The sequence below is a fragment of the Harpia harpyja genome, chromosome 2 (genome assembly GCF_026419915.1).
Source record: "Harpia harpyja isolate bHarHar1 chromosome 2, bHarHar1 primary haplotype, whole genome shotgun sequence".
In the NCBI taxonomy this organism is placed as follows: domain Eukaryota; kingdom Metazoa; phylum Chordata; class Aves; order Accipitriformes; family Accipitridae; genus Harpia; species Harpia harpyja.
Genome location: NC_068941.1, coordinates 62,378,495 through 62,398,350, shown reverse-complemented (window position 1 = coordinate 62,398,350; position 19,856 = coordinate 62,378,495). Strand labels below are relative to the sequence as shown.

The 19,856-nt window shown below is 43.4% G+C and overlaps 1 protein-coding gene across 1 annotated transcript in view; it reads right to left on the bottom strand.

Annotated features, from left to right (window-relative positions):
• Positions 1 to 13,952, bottom strand: part of KCTD8 (potassium channel tetramerization domain containing 8) — a 102,806-nt gene extending 88,854 nt beyond the window's left edge. The window contains exon 1 of the mRNA XM_052780154.1: positions 13,057 to 13,952. Coding sequence (XP_052636114.1) covers positions 13,057 to 13,900 — 844 coding nt within the window. The 5' untranslated portion in view covers positions 13,901 to 13,952. The remainder of the gene's footprint in view (positions 1 to 13,056) is intronic.
• Between the last annotated feature and the right edge of the window lie 5,904 nt (positions 13,953 to 19,856).

Sequence of the window (19,856 nt, the reverse complement as noted above, 5' to 3'; positions counted from 1 at the left end):
ATATTTTTACTGTTTTCAGAAAGTGCAGCTAAGCAACCCGCAAGCTCCTTCGTACCTTTTATGCATCATAAGCATGACAATATAGAAAGGCTTGCATACAGTCACATCATTAATATTAATTATAAAAAAAAGGTTTTTACATAGTCTAAAAAGCAAATCTTTTTTTTCCAATGTGTTTTTTTCCAGGTTACCAATTGCTTATAACAGGTGCTTTTTTTCCTCCATATTTTGCAGCCAAATGTAAAGAATATTTAGATTAACTGTATTAAATTGAAGATTACTATTAAATTTACGCTGCTTCAGCAGCATGGTTGCAGAAACACAAATAGTGTGCCATGCCACGGAATAAGTATTAGTTAGATGCAGCTCTTGCCTTACTGGTGTCTTTGACCAAGAACCCCTTGCTACTCCTGCATAAAAATAACTCAAGGAGTTATTTCTCATGTATTTTATGTTACAAAACGTTCACAAATTTGTGAAAAACCCCACTCAGAATCATTGCTCTGGTATTTTGAGGCCCTGAAGCAGACCTGTGATTATGGCACCTGGCCAAAGGTCCTTGGAAGACGCAGCTCTTGGCTGATTTGCTGGTATTCACAGAAAGCAGACATGGCCACCACAGTGCCAGGCCCCAGGGGGACACCATCAGGCTGTACTGGCCCTGACAGAGCCCCTGGGGCTCCCCCAGCCCTGCCCAGGACCCCATTTTAGCCCCCCTCTCCCCAGGGCCAGCAGTCCCCAAGGCCACAGCAGGGCCCGTCTCCAGCTCCCCACAGCCCTGCCCTGCCCAGCCCCAGGCCCGGCCAAGCCAGGCCCACCCGAAAGCGCCATGAGGCCCACACGTGTTTTTGGCAGGGGTGAAGGGTGTTCAGGCTTGCTCCTAAGTCCCTGTCGTACCCCGCAAATCGGGAAAGCACACCCGCCTTCGGAAGACGTGGACTCGCACAGGCTGTGCAGCTTTTATTCATCACATCCACAGCAACAGGATTTAGGAAGAAAGCACTGCCAGAAGTCAGTCACCAGGGATCTGATTAGACAGACAGCGTTTAACCTAATCTCTTCTACCACGAGCGCATTCTTCTTCCTGTAATTAAAGGCGATCACAGATGCAATTATTTAGGGGCATAATTCCACCAATTTAGACACCAAACTACTTCAGCGACAGGTGGAAAAGGTAAATAGTGAAAGGACGGGAATGAAAATGTGAGCATTGTTATGACTGGAGGCTAGATTACTAGGCAGCTAAAAGTCACAGGAAGATATAAACTTAGCAGTTTACGAGGTAAAACTTCAAAAATTTCAATAGTCCTCAAAATATCACACACTGAATAACTGAAACATTTCTGAAAAGTTTGTCCCTTCTATCCTGAAGAATTACAGGATTATTTTGAAGCCAGAGGATATCACTATCTGTTACTCCAGATGTTTTGGGGGGAGCAAAACCACATAGACTTTGTCTATCTCTGTCTATAACATTTAGAAACGTTATATTCATTTATTACATCCCCAGAGACACACTGACAGCGTGAAGAAATTTCATAGGAAAAAGAAAATGATCAGAATTACGTGTTTGTGAGCTATGACAACACTAAAAGAGGTATATATGCACAGCTTTCCGCGGGACAGCTAACAGAGAAAACTAAAGTCTACAAGTACTGGAAAAGTAAAAATTCCAAGCAGGATTGCAAATTACAGTGGTCTTAGTTATATTCTTTATGTAATTTTGGTTTACTCTTTTTAATATGATAAGGCTTATCTACACATACAGATGCTTACAGTTCCTGCTCCAAAAAGGGGTACTTCGAATGGGTAAGTCATTCGGAAAGGCAGGTGTGGGATTTGACACCAAAATTTTGGAAGTAAGAGAGGACAGACACAGCCTTACTTGAACAGTGGTCCCATTCTATCTTGCATCATAAATAGCTGCATTATTTTGTTCTTTTTTTTTTTTCCCCTGAAGTCCACATAGCTTCAGCAATATTGATCACACTTTTATAAGGCTGTATATTGGTATTTTTAGAAGGACGGAATGAGTGATATTTATATTCCAAAACACTGGAAAGAGACAAAAATAGGTGGAATGGCAAGAGTAGCCATGCCTCCACTTTGTTTCAGATCAGCTCAAAAGCCACAGTAAGCATTAACAACAGAAATAGTAACAGCTGTCTGAAGAGAACAATACTCAGAAGTGACTGGCTATAAATGGGTGACTGTGAGAAGAAAGGGAAAGAAAATGTGTTTATTAAGAAAAACTAGCAAAAAGTGTTGTTTAGTTTTAGTCTTTTTCCACTGCTTTACACTGATTAAATTGTTGGCACTCTGTTTTACCGACTTATTTTATCTGCCTTCTAACACTTTTGTAGTTGATTTTCATATTATTTTGTATTCATGAGTTTCAATGAGAATGAAAGAACCTTGGATTAAGAACCAGAAGCGTTAGAGAATACTTCTGTATACACAAAATACACATTTGTCATTACTCTCATAGTTTTGTGTGTATGGTGGTTTTAATGGGGATTTGAGTAACAGACAGAAAACAAACATCTGGTTTAATTAAACTGTTAGTAAGAGATTATGAAAGTAACTGTTTTGCACACAATTTATTTATATAATCATGTATATATGCAATTCTGTTCTGGGCCTTTTTTCCTCCTATTATTAAACAAATATAAAGAGCTTCACAGATACCCGAGATGTATATAAAATATTCACTGATAAAAAGCCTTTAGAATGATAGTACACTTTTAATAATTTCCATGGATGTATTGGGTTTGTGTGGCAAGGTTTTGGTAGCCAGTGGGGGACTACAGGGGTGGCTTCTGTGAGAAGCTGCTAGAAGCTTCCCCTGTGTCCAACAGAGCCAACGCCAGCCAGCTCCAAGATGGACCCACTGCTGGCCAAGGCCGAGCCCATCAGCGACAGTGGTAGTGCCTCTGGGATAACAGATTTAAGAAGGGGGAAAAAACTGTGCAACAGCAATTGCAGCCAGAGAGAGGAGTGAGAATATGTGACAGAAACCACTCTGCAGCCCCCAAGGTCAGTGAAGAAGGAGGGGGAGGAGGTGCTCCAGGCGCCGGAGCAGAGATTCCCCTGCAGCTCGTGGTGAAGACCATGGTGAGGCAGGCTGTCCCCCTGCAGCCCAGGGAGGTCCACGGTGGAGCAGATATCTACCTGCAGCCCATGGAGGACCCCAGAGCGGGTGGATGCCCCCGAAGGAGGCTGTGACCCCGTGGGAAACCTGCACTGGAGCAGGCTCCTGGCAGGACCTGTGGACCCATGGAGAGAGGAGCCCACGCTGGAGCAGGTTTGCTGGCAGGACTTGTGACCCCACGGGGGACCCACACTGGAGTAGTCTGTGCCTGAAGGACTGCAACCTGTGGAAGGGACCCAGGCTGGAGCAGTTCATGAAGAACTGCAGCCCACGGGAAGGACTCACATTGGAGAAGTTTGTGGAGGACTGTCTCCTGTGGGTGGGACCACACACTGGAGCAGGGGAAGAGTATAAGGAGTCCTGCCCATGAGGAGGAAGGAGCGGCAGAGACAACATGTGATGAACTGACCACAACCCCCATTCCCCATCCCCCTGTGCTGCTGGGGTGAGGAGGTAGGGAATCTGGGAGGGAGTGAAGCTGTGCCTGGGAAGAAGGGAGGGGTGGGGGGAAGGTGTTTTAGGATTTGGTTATATTTCTCATTACCCTACTCTGATTTGATTGGTAATAAATTAAGTTAATTTTCCCCAAGTCAAGTCTGTTTTGGCTGTGATGGTAATTGCTGAGTGATCTCTCCCTGTCCTTATCTCAACTCAGGAGCCTTTTGTTATATTTTCTCTCTCCTGTCCAGCTGAGGAGGGGAGTGATAGAACAGCTTTGGTGCATGCCTGGCACTCAGCCAGGGTCAACCCACCACAGTGGAATACACTGACACAGTTGTAATCCTTACAAGAACCTCTAAACATCTACGTTCAATAAAACATAAAACAATTTCACTATTAACTTAAGTTGCAGGAGACTGTTTACAACAAAATACGACAAGAGTCCCTGGGCACTAACTCATCTCTCTTTGGGAATATTTGTTAACACTGCTAAAGGGTAAAACCTGGTAAGGAAGAAAGAGAAAAGATAAAAATGCATCTGAAGGTTGTTGTTGTTTGCTTATATAAAAAAAAAAATATACTGACTGATTTCATTTCTGAATCATATCTTTCTGTTAATGCAAAGAGAACATCTCTTGTTTATTAATGTATTGTATTAATTGTATTAATTATTGTATTGTATAAGTATTGTATTAATACAATTATCATTGTATTAATGATAATACAACTGAATGTATGCTAAGTGAAGACCTGGAATATTTAATTTCATTAATAAAATTTAACGATGGTGTTGATTTCTCTGTTCAGTTTCTCAGCCGACTCCTTCTCCCCCCAAAGAGATGTGCAGCATATCTACTTCAACACATTAGTTATTGTTGCTGTGTGTACTTGCACTTGTGATTGAGTTGTCTCTGGATTGAATTATTCACAGGTTGGGGTTTTTTTAAAGTGTCATAGTATTCCCTTCAAAAGGAAGTACTACTGTTTTTTTATTCTGTAAGCCACTCTAGTTTTTGTTATTCACTAAGTGCATGTCACTGGAACAGAAAACAGGTCAGGCACAGGGTACATGACCGGAGCAGTACAAAGCAAACCTGACGTGCACGCAGCCGGAGGCGGTGGCAGCCACCTAGAGGCAGTGGCAGTCCCCCAGAGGCAGCGGCCCCTGTCTCTGCACCTCCTTTGCTCAGAGCCCCTGCCACAGGGTTCAGCCATATGGGGAGCAATGAGAAAAAGAACAACTAAAGTTTGATCCAGCTACTCTTATCTGCAAAATGTTGATGAAGGAATCATTGCACCAGCTCTAACTGGTAACAGTCCTGACGCTGCTTATGGCCAGGCAGACCCCATAGGACAAAGAATGGGTAAACACACTGTTCCCTATCTTTGAATCCTGTTTTAAGCAACTTTGAAAAGGCAGTATCAACATAGAAGTCATTCCATAAAGAAGAAATAATATTTGCATAAACGTTTTTAAAGCATTGTATTCATCTTGTTGCTAGAACATGAAACTCATTAACACCACCGTGATTTTTACATATGTGTGGCAAAGTCCTGAAAATATTTAGAGATGCGATGATATAAATGGAGTGACACCTTGCAGAAAGATGCACTCTTTAATTTAAATATGTCTTCTGAAGCTAAACTGTCAAAATGTAACAAACATGACAAGTTTTGTTACCACAATCTGGTAAAATGCAACCAAAATGGAGTGGCATTAGTTTCTACAAGTGCCATGAAAATTACAAAGCATCTCTGCTTACCTCCTGCCAGGATTATGTGTACGAGAAACAGTTAGGAAACCAAATAATCACTCATGTAATTTGAATTTCACTTTTATGTGAAAGACTAGACCAAGACTATTTGCTACTTCAGTCCCAGTGAAGGTCTATCTTTCAGCTGTGAATGGGACTTGAGTGTTAGTTTCATACACTGTCAGTCCCTATTTATACAATTAATCCCATTTAGGTTAAAGAAAAAAAGGAAAGGAATAAATTCACTGAATAATCCTGAATTTATATGAGGCAAAAGCTAAATGTGCAATGGCCATTACTGGTTTAAAAATAAAAAATAAAAATCATACAAAACATTTCAAGAAAAAGTACCTAAACTCTACTGAGAATGATAATTTCATTTTAGACATAGCACTTTTTTCTCCTAACATTTAGTAAATGTATGAATTTTAAAGTAGAGTATAAGTTACCTCTTCTCAAAAAGAATATGCAGTTTTATCAAGCTGGAGTGAACAACCTCCCCAGGAAATCCATCATGAAGCATTTGATTTGCTAAAGCAAAATGAAATTTGCCTAGTAATTTTTTTAAGGATTTTCCACTGGACTTCCAGTGGCTCAGTTTATAAAAGACCCATGATTTGAGTGCCATTAGTACTCTACCTGCTTCAAGAAATAAAGATCTTGTAAGCAGAAATGAAATAAAATAATCCTTGGATATAAAAATAACATCTGCTTGCCACTTAGGATGTTAGCTGGTATAGTGACTCCAGCTTTTTTCAACAGTTATACCAAGTCAAATACCCACCAACCAAATACTCAGTCTGTGGCACGGAAAAGCCCTGCAGACATGACCTTGGCCAATTTAACTCTGTAACAGACTTCTTCCATGACTCTGGCAGTAAAGCAATTCAAAACTGGAGATAGAAAATCAGAGGGGAAATCCAGAGCATCGCTGTGCTATTCACTTCCCCTGCAGTGACACCCAGGATCTGCCTAGCTGCTGAGACACCACAGGGCAATGCTAAGCTGGCTGTGAGCTACACTGGGCACCACACCAGTCTCAAGCAGCCCAGGACCCCAGAAGCATGACACAGAGATACACACCACTTTACACACTTTCCTTCTTTGCCCATCTAAGTATCTGGCTCACCAAAGATCTCGCCCTTAAATTGATAACACATCAATTACTTCTGGTTGCTTTGTTCAGGCCATGCTGATGTTCAGCAGGACCAAGAAGAGGGTCTTTCCTTCTGCCACTTCTCTCCTCATGCCCGTAGCATATTACTTTTGACATCTGTGAGAGCTGCCTGAGCAGCTTTTCATTTCTGGAGACCTATGTTTAAATGTGGAACTGTGGCAGAAAGAGGATAATGTGAGAATCGATGAACTCCCTCTTGGTGCAGTGCTTAGTGAATTTTGTTCGCCACACAAATTCTCATCACAGTATGATAAATGTGGTATTTGCTGCAAAGGAGAAAACCAGCAGTGAAATACCAGCCATATCATACTGAGAAAGCAAATATATTGCAAAATGTATTTTATTAGCAGTAATATTTTAATTTTAAATCATGTGCCTGGAACAATATTATATGGAAAACTTTTGTGTACATAAATTCTGCGCTTGAACAGCAGATAACTAGAAGTTCATGTTGACAATAAAGAAAAAATAAAATACGATTTGCTTACCCTACTGTGGAAAAGTAAACATTTACCTGCAGCTACTAACATAAATCCTTGAAAATGTATAAAGTGATCTGACACCACAAAGCAGTTTTCCTGCAAAATATTACAGATCCAGCAAAGTCAGCTTCTCCAACACTGTCACTTTGTTCCCAAGCAATCCACAAGAAGTACAAGTATGGGATAATATCAAAACCCATGTGTTTCCACTTCCCGACATCAGAAATAACAGCTGCTTGTATCAAGGTGCTTATTGCTTATCTAGTATTGATCCTGGTCTATAATATCGAGGATAGTTGATTTTCTCAGTTCATCTCTAATTTTACTTTTAAAATACTGCACAACAGTTTCAATCCTCAGCTCCAAATATTAAAGTGGCTCTACAGTACTTAAAAATATGATTTTATTGTAATAAGACCAGAAACTGGATATAACGATTAAAATCTGATCACAAATCATTGTATTGAGTCTTGTGTATTTCTGTTGAAGCGTAAGAAAAATCAAAAGCTTCCTGGCATAGTTTTTCACTGCAGCAGTGTCTTTACACCAGCTGTAGAGGAACACAGGTTGTTTTCATTATTTATTTATTAAAAAGCTGAATTTTTCCAACTTTTTTTTAATCTCTTATTTTAAAATCGTTCTCAAATAGAGTCTCTTGGTTGAAACGATGATTCAAATCAGAATACCAGTTTCAGTAGTCTAGATTATCGCGTTATGTCAAGTGGTGGCATAAGAAAGATATTCTCCTATTAGTAATTTATGACTGTACACTTTGATTCATCCCTTTACATTCAGGGACACATATTTTGGAAGAATGACAAGATAAAGAGTAGTCTTTTATTTATTTATTTATTTTTAAACTGTAGTAGAATTGAGCTGGAATCATAAGGCAGAATACCCTGAAGTTTCATGTCAGTTTTCCAAAGTCACAGGACTGCCTAGAGAATCTCTCTTTAAAGGGCTTTGCTCAATAGTCCTACCAGAAACAACATTCCTAGATCTTGACACTGTCAGAAATCTCAAGCTTTTCTACACTGTGCTTGCGATACTGATTTAATCCTTCATGTCTGCCTGTAGCACCAAAAATTTGTACTCTAATCTTTGAGGCTCTGGTTCAGGCTCAAAGTAAATTGTCCAGCTTTACCTTAATGTACCACAGAGAAGCAATACCCTTGTTTTACTTTTGTCTTGGTCTCGTTTCTCTCCTCAGCCTAGCACGTTTCAGATATATTTGTTCCATATAAAAAAACCATAAAAAAATAGCACAGACACACTCCACGTAGCAAAAACTCCACCAAATAAGCAGTGATGGATGGAGAGCAGCTTGGCATGGTCACAGAAACCACATGCAGGATGGCTTTCATACTACTCTGCCCTCAGAAGAGCAGTTTAGGGTTATCTGCTGACCCACCCTCCCCTCGCTATCCCAGTGGGATGTTTAACTGGATTTGGCATTCACAGAGCAACTCAAAGTATTTTACATACATGTTTGTTTCCCATGTTTGAAGTGTCACCTTCTGATTTCTTCTCCTTTTTATTGCAAAACCACAAACAACGCTTGTTGGGTTTTGTTATTGTTGTTGTGGGTAGGGTTTTGGGGGGGGGGGGGTTGGTGGTAAGCTTTTGTTTAAGTTTTTAGGGGGATTGGGTTGTTTTGGTTTTTCAAAATACCCTCGTTTCCTAAAAGTTCATTGCTTCCAACTGCTTATTCCCCACTGATTACAAAATTACTATCACTTGTTTATGACAATTTCCACAGCAACCAATATAATCTCAGAGTGCTGTGACTTCAAGTGGAAAAAAAGCACCATAAATTCATGCAAATGTCACCTGTTACAAACAAAAACACGAGACAAGGAAACAGAAATTGTCACATGTGAAACAGGAGTGTCAAAATAGAATACGCATCAAAGTTTTTTCACGAAATATTACTGCATTCTTCTTACAAGAAACATGTCAGTTCAGCACACAGAGCTTCCAGCTGAGCACCATGCTCTCAACACCCATAAGTCAGATTTTGTAGCAGATGTTAAATGTAAAATCCATTAAGACCAATTAGATTCTACAGAAGAAAAAAACAGTAATAGCATGCACAGGCAATCCTGCATTACACAGCAGTACTGAGAGATACAGGGAACCACAGAAAAAAACCAAAAGCTTGAAAATGTAAATCACGCCCTTTCCTCACAAATACACCAGCTAACAGAAGGTAGGTTACATTGCCTGCCGCCATGTGAAGCAAGGTCTCCTGGCTTCAGTGAAGCAAGGTCTCCTGGCTTCTGGTCTCCTGTCTCCAGCTAGAAGCAACTTTTGTGAAGGCCATCACCTATTGCACACCAACAGGTAATTAATCAGTGCTCCTCTATGGCAGCTGGAAACTGAGCAGCAGAAGAGTTTGAGCCTCTTTCCCAAACTGCATGTGCATTTCATGTCATGTTAACTGACCCAAGTCATCCTCATGTGCACTAAGGTGAGAGCTTCAATACCATGAAGCCAAGCTATCAGAGGGGGGAAAAAACAAACGCACAAACAAACAAAACAACAAAAAAAACCCAGGCAAAGTCTGTGATACAATCTGGTAGAGCCTTTTCACTACCACATAAAAATTTACTCCTTTTATTGACCCTTAAGAGACAGGATTTGTAACGGACACATGGAACAGATCTGTGAACACTTTTCAGAACTAAGCCACCAATGCAAGCTGCAAGTTAAATTATGGCTGCGTAGTAATTGTGTAGAGAAATGAAGTTGTCATTGCATACATGATAGCTTGCACACCACTGGGGTCAAAGAACCTAATGTTTTTTATAGGAATTATGCATACTAAGAAGGGAAGCCTGTCTCTGTACTTGTCAGGACATGTTGCCAAAGGCTGAAACATCATTTCCTGGTAAGCAGTTTCAAACAGCCTCTGGTTCTTCAGTCAGAATTAGTCTACAACAAGCAATCCATCCCTAGATATTAAGGAATTCATAAATTAATTAAATATATATGTAGTATCCAAGGTGAATTTCATCTGCCAGAACGTTTAAGAATATAAAGTATTTTCCATTTTTTTAAAAAAGTGATAGATGGTCATTTCAATCAAAATACCTACCAAAGTTTTGAGACATACTAGAAACAGACCTGAAATCTGTTCCACAAACCATAAATGAAACCTTTGGCCTTCAAACATTCCTTAGTAGCTCTCGGTGAGAAACTCATTTGGCTACTCATGGTCTAAGGAAATGGGTGGAATGTATATATCCTCATAGATTTTTCTAATCACTTTGCTATCTACCATTACTAGAAAACAGAGTTGTCCACAAGTCCTCAGGAGAAACGGTGAAAGAGAAGTTTGTGTGGCTGCTATAGAATTACAGACCAACAACTAATACAGTTGCTGGTTGCAGATCCTCATGCTGTGAATAATAAATGCAAATGAAGCTAGGGGTTTTTCCAGTGGAACATAAAACTAGGTTTCTTCTCTGCTAGCACCAAATTAACTCTCAGGCACTGGCCAAAATCGGAATAGGCTCCCCGAAGTTTCTTTGCCACGATATTTTTCTCTGTGAGGCACAGTCCAAGGTTGGACATTCCCCATGAGAGCTCTTGAAATCAGCAACCTCCCAACCAAAACTGCCTCCTTTCTGGGGTTCATGGGGACATGTGGCAAGGAACAAATCAAAAAGTGACTGCTCTTCTCTGTGTATTAAGGTCTTTTTGTGAGTGAGGAAGGAATGCGATCCTGGATAATGCTGTTGGAGAACCTACAGCCAGTAGCCCTGACCACTCTTCTCACCCCTGGTGCAGAGCACTAAGGCTTCCAAGGTTTGCTCTCCCTTTAATGGATTCTCGTGCAGCAGTCTGGCAAAGCAACGGCAAGCACCCAATCCATCCAGGGCATTTAATAAAGTAGTGTTTTATCAACAGTCTCCATCAATTGGACATTTAGTCAGTTTAAAAAAAAACAAACAACCAAAACTAAAGCATTACTTCAGGCATTGCGCTTTGCTTGTTTCTCTTCCCATTTTGGTGATTTTTTAAGTTTTGTCTCCATGTTGCTATATTTCAGAAAAATCTATCTAACCATGCAAAAATGTATAAAATTGTTAAACAGAAAAGTTGCTAAATGCGTAACATTTTTCATCTTTTCAGCCTACTTTTATCTCAGCCATTTTTTGCACTCAGAAGTCAAAAAAAACCAAACACACCTAAAAACATTAAGCAAGACCATAAATTGATACAGTTAACTGAAAATTTAAGTAATTAACTGTTTTACTCTTCACAACATTGTAAGCTGGAAGACTAAAAATTAAAACAAAAATCATGATGTACAACATCCAATTCATCCCTGGCATGATTCCACGTAAATCAGTGGTACTGCACCAGGGATTAATTTGGAACACTGATTTGAATTAGAGCACTGTTCTGTACAGCAACCTCATCATAACACACAGACAAAAAAATAACCCAAAACAGTAAGAGCATCACAAACGCACACAAAAATTATGCACCTACAAATCTAGTTCCAAGCAAACAGAATAGAGTACTTCATAGTCTTGATAATAACAATAAGGAATTTCTATTTAGAAAATCAGTACGTCTATTTTTCTCAGAAAGGAGATTTAATAATCATGTAAAATACTTGACAAAAGTCCACCCAGAAGAATGTAAAGCTCTACAGCTCAGTTTTTACATATCCTAATGAAACATGACTGGCGATAGGTTATGCAATGAATCTTCAAAAACTGTTTTAATATAGTTTTGAAGATTGAAGTACTTAAGTCTGCTCAGCAAAGGGTGGTCACCACCTGTATAATATCCAGCAATGTAAACTATTTAATGAATTTCTCCTCTGAGCAGAAAACCATTCAGATTTCCCTCCTCTCTGAAATACCGTGCCCAGGTCCAGTTTTGAATGCAAAACAGGTTGCTTCTGTTTAGCTCCCTATTGGTGAAGTTAGTTAGAGGCTGCATCTCCCACCTCACCACAGAGACAGGCAGATGCTCTACCAAAGCATCACCCCTGCGCTCAGGGAGCACGAGACCACGCAGCAGAGGCAGGAGAAGAAAGAAGTGAATGGAGAACACCTCTCTCTTCCACAGGCTAACCCGACTCTCAAACGCATCTGTAATGTTTAAGGCTGCCTCTGCCTTCCAAAGACAAATCTCTACCAGGGGCCAGTGTTCTCCATCCAGCTGTAGTTTCATTACCCGAAACCACTGCCCAGCCAGTGCCCTACATAGCACTACGTACTTTGCTAGATTGGAACTCATTCGTCATCACTCGATTTTTCTATTTGCGAGTGACCTGGAACCTTTGAGGCTAGCCACAGCCAACTAGCGAAGTTGCTTTGGTTTATTTTCTTTTTTCCGCCTTTTTTTTTTTTTTCCATCTCGAGCCAGACTCTTTCTTGCTCCTCGGGATGTTGGCTGCGCTCTCGCTGCCCCTTCCCTGCCGGAGGCCGTGCCCAGGCGCAGTGCGCTCACTTGGGAAGGAAACGCTGCGATAAAATATTAAAACCCTTCCCCGCTCGGGGCTCCGCTCTTGCAATCTCCGCACCGCCTCGCTGCGAGGGAGCGCCGCAAGCCTCCGCGGCGGAGCCCGCGCCGTGCCCGCACCCCCCCCGCCCGGCCAGCGCGGCTGGGACCCCCCTGCTCCGGCAACGGCGCGACGCCCCCCTGGGAGACCCCGACACGGGGCAGGCGGTGCGGGGAGGGGGGGGGGGGCAGGTCCTCGCACCAAAAGGTGGGAGCAGCCCCGATTGCTCCAAGGAGTGGGGGGAGCTGCTCCCTCGCCGCGCTCCGGACGGAGCATTAGGCAGCCCTGTCCCGCCCCGCCCCCCCCCCCCAATGCACAAAAAATTTGAACGGTGGCGGTGACAGCGCCGAATGAGAAGGGAAAGGGCGCAGCCCCAATTTCTCTCGAGCTACATGTTGCTTTGGGACAGCAAGGGTTCGGGGGGGGGAGAACGGGGGATACACATAGATGTACTTTTAACCGCGCCTCGCCATGCGCCCCCCCGCCCCGGGGATGGGGGGGGCGGCAGGGGCGCGGGCAGCACTTACTGAAGAAGATGTACTCGGTGTAGCTGCTCCAGATCTTGTCGTCCCTGTACTGGTTGATGAAGGCGGCGGTGCCGGTGGAGTTGCAAGCCACCATGTGGAAGCCCGCCTCGGAGAGCCGGTCGAAGGCTTGCTCCAGGTAGGTGAACTTGAGGTAGAAGCGGGAGGTGTACTTCTCGGGGGGGCGGTCGGGGTCGCGGCTCTCGTTGAGGGTCTCCCCGAAGACCTCCTTGGCCAGGGCGATCCTGCCGCACACCATGATGCGGGCGACGCGGCGGAACTTGGCGTCCGCCTGGTTGTCCCGCACCGTGGTGTAGGAGCCGCGGTAGCCCACGGTGAGGAAGCCCGAGCGCTTGTCCAGCGCCGCCCGCTGCAGCCGGTCGCTGCTGCCCTGCGAGTTGCTGTCCTCCAGGTCGCTCTGGCAGCCCTCGTCGTTGAGCGAGCTCTGCTTGGTGACCTTGGGCGACAGCAGCTTCACCAGGTCGCCCAGCTGGAAGTACTCGGCCTCCCGCAGGAGCCGCTCCTTCTCGGGGAAGTGCTCGGGCAGCGCCAGCTGCTTGTCCCGCAGGTAATCCAGCACGTACCTGAAGAGGAAGCCGTCGCGGTCGATGAAGAAGCGCGCCCGGCTGTCCCTGGGCAGCTGGCGGGCCGCCGCCGGGCCGCCCCGGCAAGGGGAGAACATGGTGGCCAGCGTGCTGTCCGGGACGCTGAGCAGCGTGGAGTGCCTCGTCACGTACACCTGGCCCCCCACGTTCAGCTCCACCACCTCGGGGAACGGCGAGCCCGACGGCCCCGACACCATGTCGCTGATGGGCAGGATGCTGCCGCCCGCCTCCTTCAAAGCCATGGCTGCGAGCGGGCGGCCGCGAAGGAGGGTCTCCCTCCTAAAAAAGGCGGCCTCCCTCCCTCCCCTCCACCCACCCCACCCCTCCCCTCCCCTCCCCTTCTTCTCCTCCTCCTCCTCCTCCTCCTCCTTCTTCCCCGGCGCGCCCGGAAGCGCCTGGACGGACCCGCTGCTCCCGCCGCCCTCCGGCACGGCAGCGGGCGGCACGGCTCCGCGCCGCCGGCCCTCACCTGCCCCGCGCCGCCCCCTCGCTGCCCCGGCGGCGGGACGGGCTGGGGGCTGGCCCGGCCCGGCCCGGCCCGACCCGACGCGACCCGGCCCGGCCCGGCCCGGCCGGAGCGCTGCCCCTGCCCCGCCTCGCCCGGCCGCAGGCTCCGCCCGCCGGCGGCGGGGGGCGCGGGGGTCGGCAGCCGCGCTGGCCTCAAGGCCGAGCGGCCGCCGGAGCCGCTTGCCACCTGGCAAAGCACTGCCGCGCTGCCAGGCTCGGCCCAGGGAAGAGCCAAGCCCCTACCCCGGCTCCTCCCCTCGCCTCGGCTGGGTGGCTTTTTTGGTTCGCTTTGGATTCCCCCCCCCCAAAAGAAAAGCCCTCCCAGCCTCCCCCAAATCTCTCTGCCTCCCTCACACTGTCTCTCCGGTCGGCACTTGCAGAGCGCTAGAATGATGGTCGTCCTTCCAAAAGTAGCATCCAGCAGGATGCATGTGACAGCTTTTTTCACCATCTTCCCTATATCAGCATGCCTTTGCCATGAAGGAAGGGGGGGATTTAATTGAGGGCACAAATGAAACCGGTGTTCAGCTGTGCTCCTGGTACAAATCTAACAGGCCCTGGTGGGACACAAATGCTGTATTTGATGTCCTGCTGCTTTGCTGGGGCACAGCAGACTGGGATCTTGATTTTCAGAGGAGCTTAACGTGCTTTCTAGCTTGACAATGGAACGGGGGTGATTCAGAGCAGAAAAGAAAGTCAGCTGCCATTAGGATCCAGATGCCAGACACAGAGTTTGATTTGGAACACGTTAGCGTCTGGATTCTTGGCTGTGAAGCAACTAAATTTGTACTCTATTTAAGCAGTAGATTTTTTAATTTTTATTTATTTGGTTTTAGCCGGAGCCACAACTCACCTGCATCCAGATTTCTGATGCATGTACTTTCAGGCTGTGCTGCTGGAACGTGTTAGAGCACAGACTTGTGCCCATGTGTTGGATGAGAGATGTACGATTGCTCTTGCCAGTAAAGACTGAGGCCTAAACCTGACTGCATTTCTCTGACTACCAGTGCCAGATCTAAGTGTGACTCTGTTGTGCTGGGTGGTTCATGCGTGGGAACACTTTAGCTTTGGTTTTTATAATCCTTTAAATGTTAAGGTTTCAACCCTCAGTTGTGCCACATAGAGGCAGGAGCCCAACTTGTTCTTCACTTAAACAAGGGGCACTTCAGGCCTTGGGGGTAAAAGTCGCCAGTTTGCAGGCAAATTTCCTCCTCACTAGTGTGCGGTGATCGAGACGACCAGTCATCCAAAGCTTAGTCACGTTCTTTAAACTACTCGTGTAGACTTCTCACTTTTAAAGCAGTAACGTAGACATCTCTACAGCACTTCATCCCACGTGTCTTAGATACCTCTTTCAAGGTGGGATGAATCGGTCTACGGTGCTACCTTCCTCCCTCCATTTGCTATAGACAAACCCTAAATCTATGTTTGGAGAGAACTCCTAGCTTTCACATGGCTAATGCTAGGGCAGGCACATCTGCCACCCACCCATTGGGTGGGGACTGTTGGAAAGACAAAGCAAAGACTCCTAGAAAAGGAGATATGTTATGCTTCAAACATAAGAAATACATGGAAGTGAAAGGGCTTGTAACAGAGAACAAACGTGCAGGAAAGATTTCTGCAGTGCCCCTTCTTGACCACTTACCGAAACCGATTAATAGTTTTGAAAAGGGGGATGACTGTAAGAAACTAAGTAAAATTCTCTCTCTTTCCTTGGTTATTTTGTTTGAAATGCTCTCAAAGGTCAGAAAGATCATTCAAACTGCTGAGCAACAAGAAAGCAGGGCATCGTTGTTTACTGACCGTTCTGTCTTATGTTTCTTTAGGTTCAAATCCTTAAGACATGAGAGGAGACAGTTTTCATTGTCTTGTTCTTGCCTGTAGGGGACATTGTTTCTCCTGAGGACTCAGTTGAAATGTTTCTGCTGATTTCTAAGAGGACAGATTTCATGTCCACCCTCTTCTGTGTAATATGGAATAATCGTTTGCCCATGTCTAAGACAACTCATGCCAGAGCACTGCGTAGATGTGCCACTGCAGCATCGCACTGATGAGCAGCACTGAGCTATTGCTATACCCAGTGTGGTGCCATTAGCAAGGGGACAAATGCATTTCTTTCTCATCTCCAGAAGCCCATAGCCGCAGATGAACTGTATCTTAAACCTTCTCCCTAGTGACTTGTGTTTGTAAGGGTATGTAATCTAAGGATATGTAGCTTGACAAATGTCAGAGTGAGAATATTTACCACATAGGATTGCCCAAGTTTGGCAATCTCATGGAAGTCATGCATAAAATAAATGTTAACATATTACTCAGGGAAAGAAGAAATTTCTTCTCAGGATTATCAGGGAAAGAAGGGAGAATCAGTGCTTCACTCTTTCTAGGCTCAACAGTCATTGCCTGACGCGCTTGAAAAATCCTTATACCAAATGCTTGCAGTCACTTCTGTATTAAGCTCCTGTATGCTGCCTGTTATTAGGTCAGCTCGTGGTTTCCTCTGTGAATAGGTATATGCTAGGCCCCACAATGTCTTTGAGTTGATGAAAAAAGCTCGTATAAACTCCAGAGGTAATTTTTCATGAGAACGGGCAGAGAGAACATATTTGTGCTCTATGGGGTAAGAACCATCATCTTACACGCTTACATTATGTGCGGCGCAACAGCGTCCTGCAGTGCCATTTGAGTGAAGTGTAAGGCCAGTACAATGGGAACAAGTAAATCTGCAAGTACATAAGTAAATATCCTTAAGCTTCAGATATGTGAGGATTTCTAATGCTTAAAGCAGAGGAAAAAAAATGCAGGTGAAAATCTGCCATGATCCATTTCCTTATCTGTGGGAGCGTTTTGAGATAGGGCTGAAGACTTCATATAAGGGAGAATTTCTTTTGGAGATTCCTTTAGGTAGGCACACTGGTGCAAGCAGCAGGCAACAACAACTCCTCCTTGGAAAGCAGCCTGGAGGGGCACAGGCAGGACATGTTCCTCAGCAAAAAAACTTCTTTTCGCTGTAGTCCTTCCTGCCCTGGAGTCAGTCAGTGTGCTGGTTTGACCAGGCTACATGATAAATCTAGACTTACCTAAAAGGATCATGCTGAGAGAGGGGGAAACAACAGAAAGGATGGTCAGGAAGATCAACCAGACCACATCATGTAGATCAACCAGGTCATCCTTATGAAAAATTCATGTAGATAAAAGCACGCATTTACTGCTGCTCAGACTGTCCAGTTCTGAAATGGAAATTAGGATATCAGGAATTAATACATTTACTTAGCGTATCGCTCAGTCAGGTTTTGAACTGATACACCCAGCAAAAGGTAACATTTTTACATTTTAAAAATGTTTCAGTAATCTCTTGTGAAATTGTACTTGGTAAAAACTGTTAAATAAAACATTTAGGGTTTCTGAGAAGGAGAGACGTGGAAGTGAGCGCTTCCTTCACAAGAGACTTGTTTTAAAGACACCCTTCAGCATTATTTAAAAAAAAAAGTATTCACTAATACGATCCAAGGTGATTCCTGCCATTACAGTCTTATTTTTTAATGTCATTGGAGAACATGAAATGAAGGATACATAACCAGTTTTCAAATTAAATTGTAAAATGCATCTTATTTCTCTACTAAAAATGAACAACAAAGTAGAGGATAACGTGTAGGAGAGGAACAAACGCTGAAATTGGACACTTAATTGGAGGTTCTTAGAGAGAGAATTATGAAAATTCTGTAATCCTGGCAAGTGAATAAATTAGGTGGATTTTTTTAGCAAGGAAAAGATTCTTCTGGCAGTTTCCAGTGAAGTCAAAGGGTATTGTTCCTTTGTCCTGAACTGCAGGATCAGGCAGGAAGAGTAGTTCATCATGCAGAAAAAGTTCCAGATGATTACTATGAGCAGGTCTGCAACAATTACAGAAATCACCTAATAAGCTTTAAGATGCTTATGTTGTCTTTCAAAAAGTCATCAGCCCAAAAAATGACACTAAAATTGTAGACAAGAGTGTGACAAACTGCCATCAGAATCATACTTCTAACACTGGTGTGCTCTGGATCAGTAAGCCCTAAAAGCCTTGGCCACTTTCATGATTCTCTCCTCCTTTTGGTTGTCATTTCTGTCATTTTCCCCGTTATTAATATTTTCCTGTTGAGAATTCTTAGGTCTTACTTGTTCCTTTACATCTTATTCTCTGTTGGCAACAAAGCATCATTCCAAAGAAATGGCTTTTCTAAAGACTCTGAGCTTGCCAATTTTTCCATCCACCTAACAGTCGTCATTTCAATATATATGTTACGTTTGTTCGTTATTAGCTCTTCTCCATACCACATTTTCCTTCTAGTCCCTAAATTCATCTTTATTAAACCTTAAAGGTATTTATTTGTAACGTTGCCTTATTCTAAAATGATTGGAACTCTGTCCTACAAGAATTTAGCAATAATGTTTTTATTTATGTAGTTAATTCTCAGAGTTAAAGGGAAGCACTCATACAGGTAAAGTTAGTGCTGTGGGAATTTGTACATTCAGGACCTAAACAACATTGCATACATTTAGATTAGTATTATAGATTATTTAGTTGTACTGCTGGGACTGAAATCAGAAGAAATTAGTCTGCAGGCTTGATTCTGAGAATGTGGGAACTTTCTTCTTTACAGTCCATAGTAATTCATTGCTCCAATTTAAGTTGCATTTGAAACATAACAAGAAGTTATAAGGTTTCAATGATGCAATCTCAGGAAGAAAAGGTTTGGTGAGAAGTTCTGTCAGTCAGGTTAATCAAGAAAGAATTTAGCAAGTTTTGCTTCCCAAGGACTGGACGTTTCAGTCACTAATAGCTCATGTATCTGTTTTCTGACAGTATTTACGGAGGTTACCACTATGAAGTCAGCTCCACCATACTGTGGCTGAAGTGATTTGTTTGAATTATTCACGGCAACAGCTGCATTAGCTTTACCTGATGAGTTCTTTGGGTCCAGAGTAATTTATGAAAGTTAAAATAAAGCCTGTTCTTTCATATTGTAGCTGTTTGGAGTATTCCCTACACTATGCTACAATGCCAAAGCAAAAACAAAAGAAAGAACAACCCCAGGAATTATAAGCCAGGCTAATGTCATTAAAAATATTTCAATTATATTCTTTTATCCAAATGTACATGAGAAAAATTTGATATTTTATGTTATTGGATTTGTTCCATGAAGAATGCACAATTTCTTTTTCATCATTAAGATTAGCACTCAGAATTAGCATTCCCAAAGTACCTAGGCTCATTGTTCCTTTCCAGAGCAGAAATGTGTCTTCTGTGTGAATTTACACTAACCTAAATCTAACTAAATTCTAACTTCCATGTATCAAACTCTACATTTAGCATATTCTGCATATAAACACCCCCATAGCAAGAATCTGTTATCTCGCTGTTAATTAGGCCTAATAGCCTGAACAGTTATGCAAGTGTATCCCGAGTATGACAATGACATTTTTCTCACTTTTCTCAGTGTAGGCTGTATTTAGCATTTGAATGTACTATTTTTTCCTTCTTCATTCATTTATCTTTTTAAAAAACATCTTTTAAATGTTGATCAATGTGAAGTGATCTCCATAGAAGTACTGCGTATTGATGTTCCGCTCAGCTGCTCATTTCTTTCTTATTCTCAAGCAGCAATTTTCCAGAGCCTACTAAAATGAACAGCTCGATGGAAAAAACATATA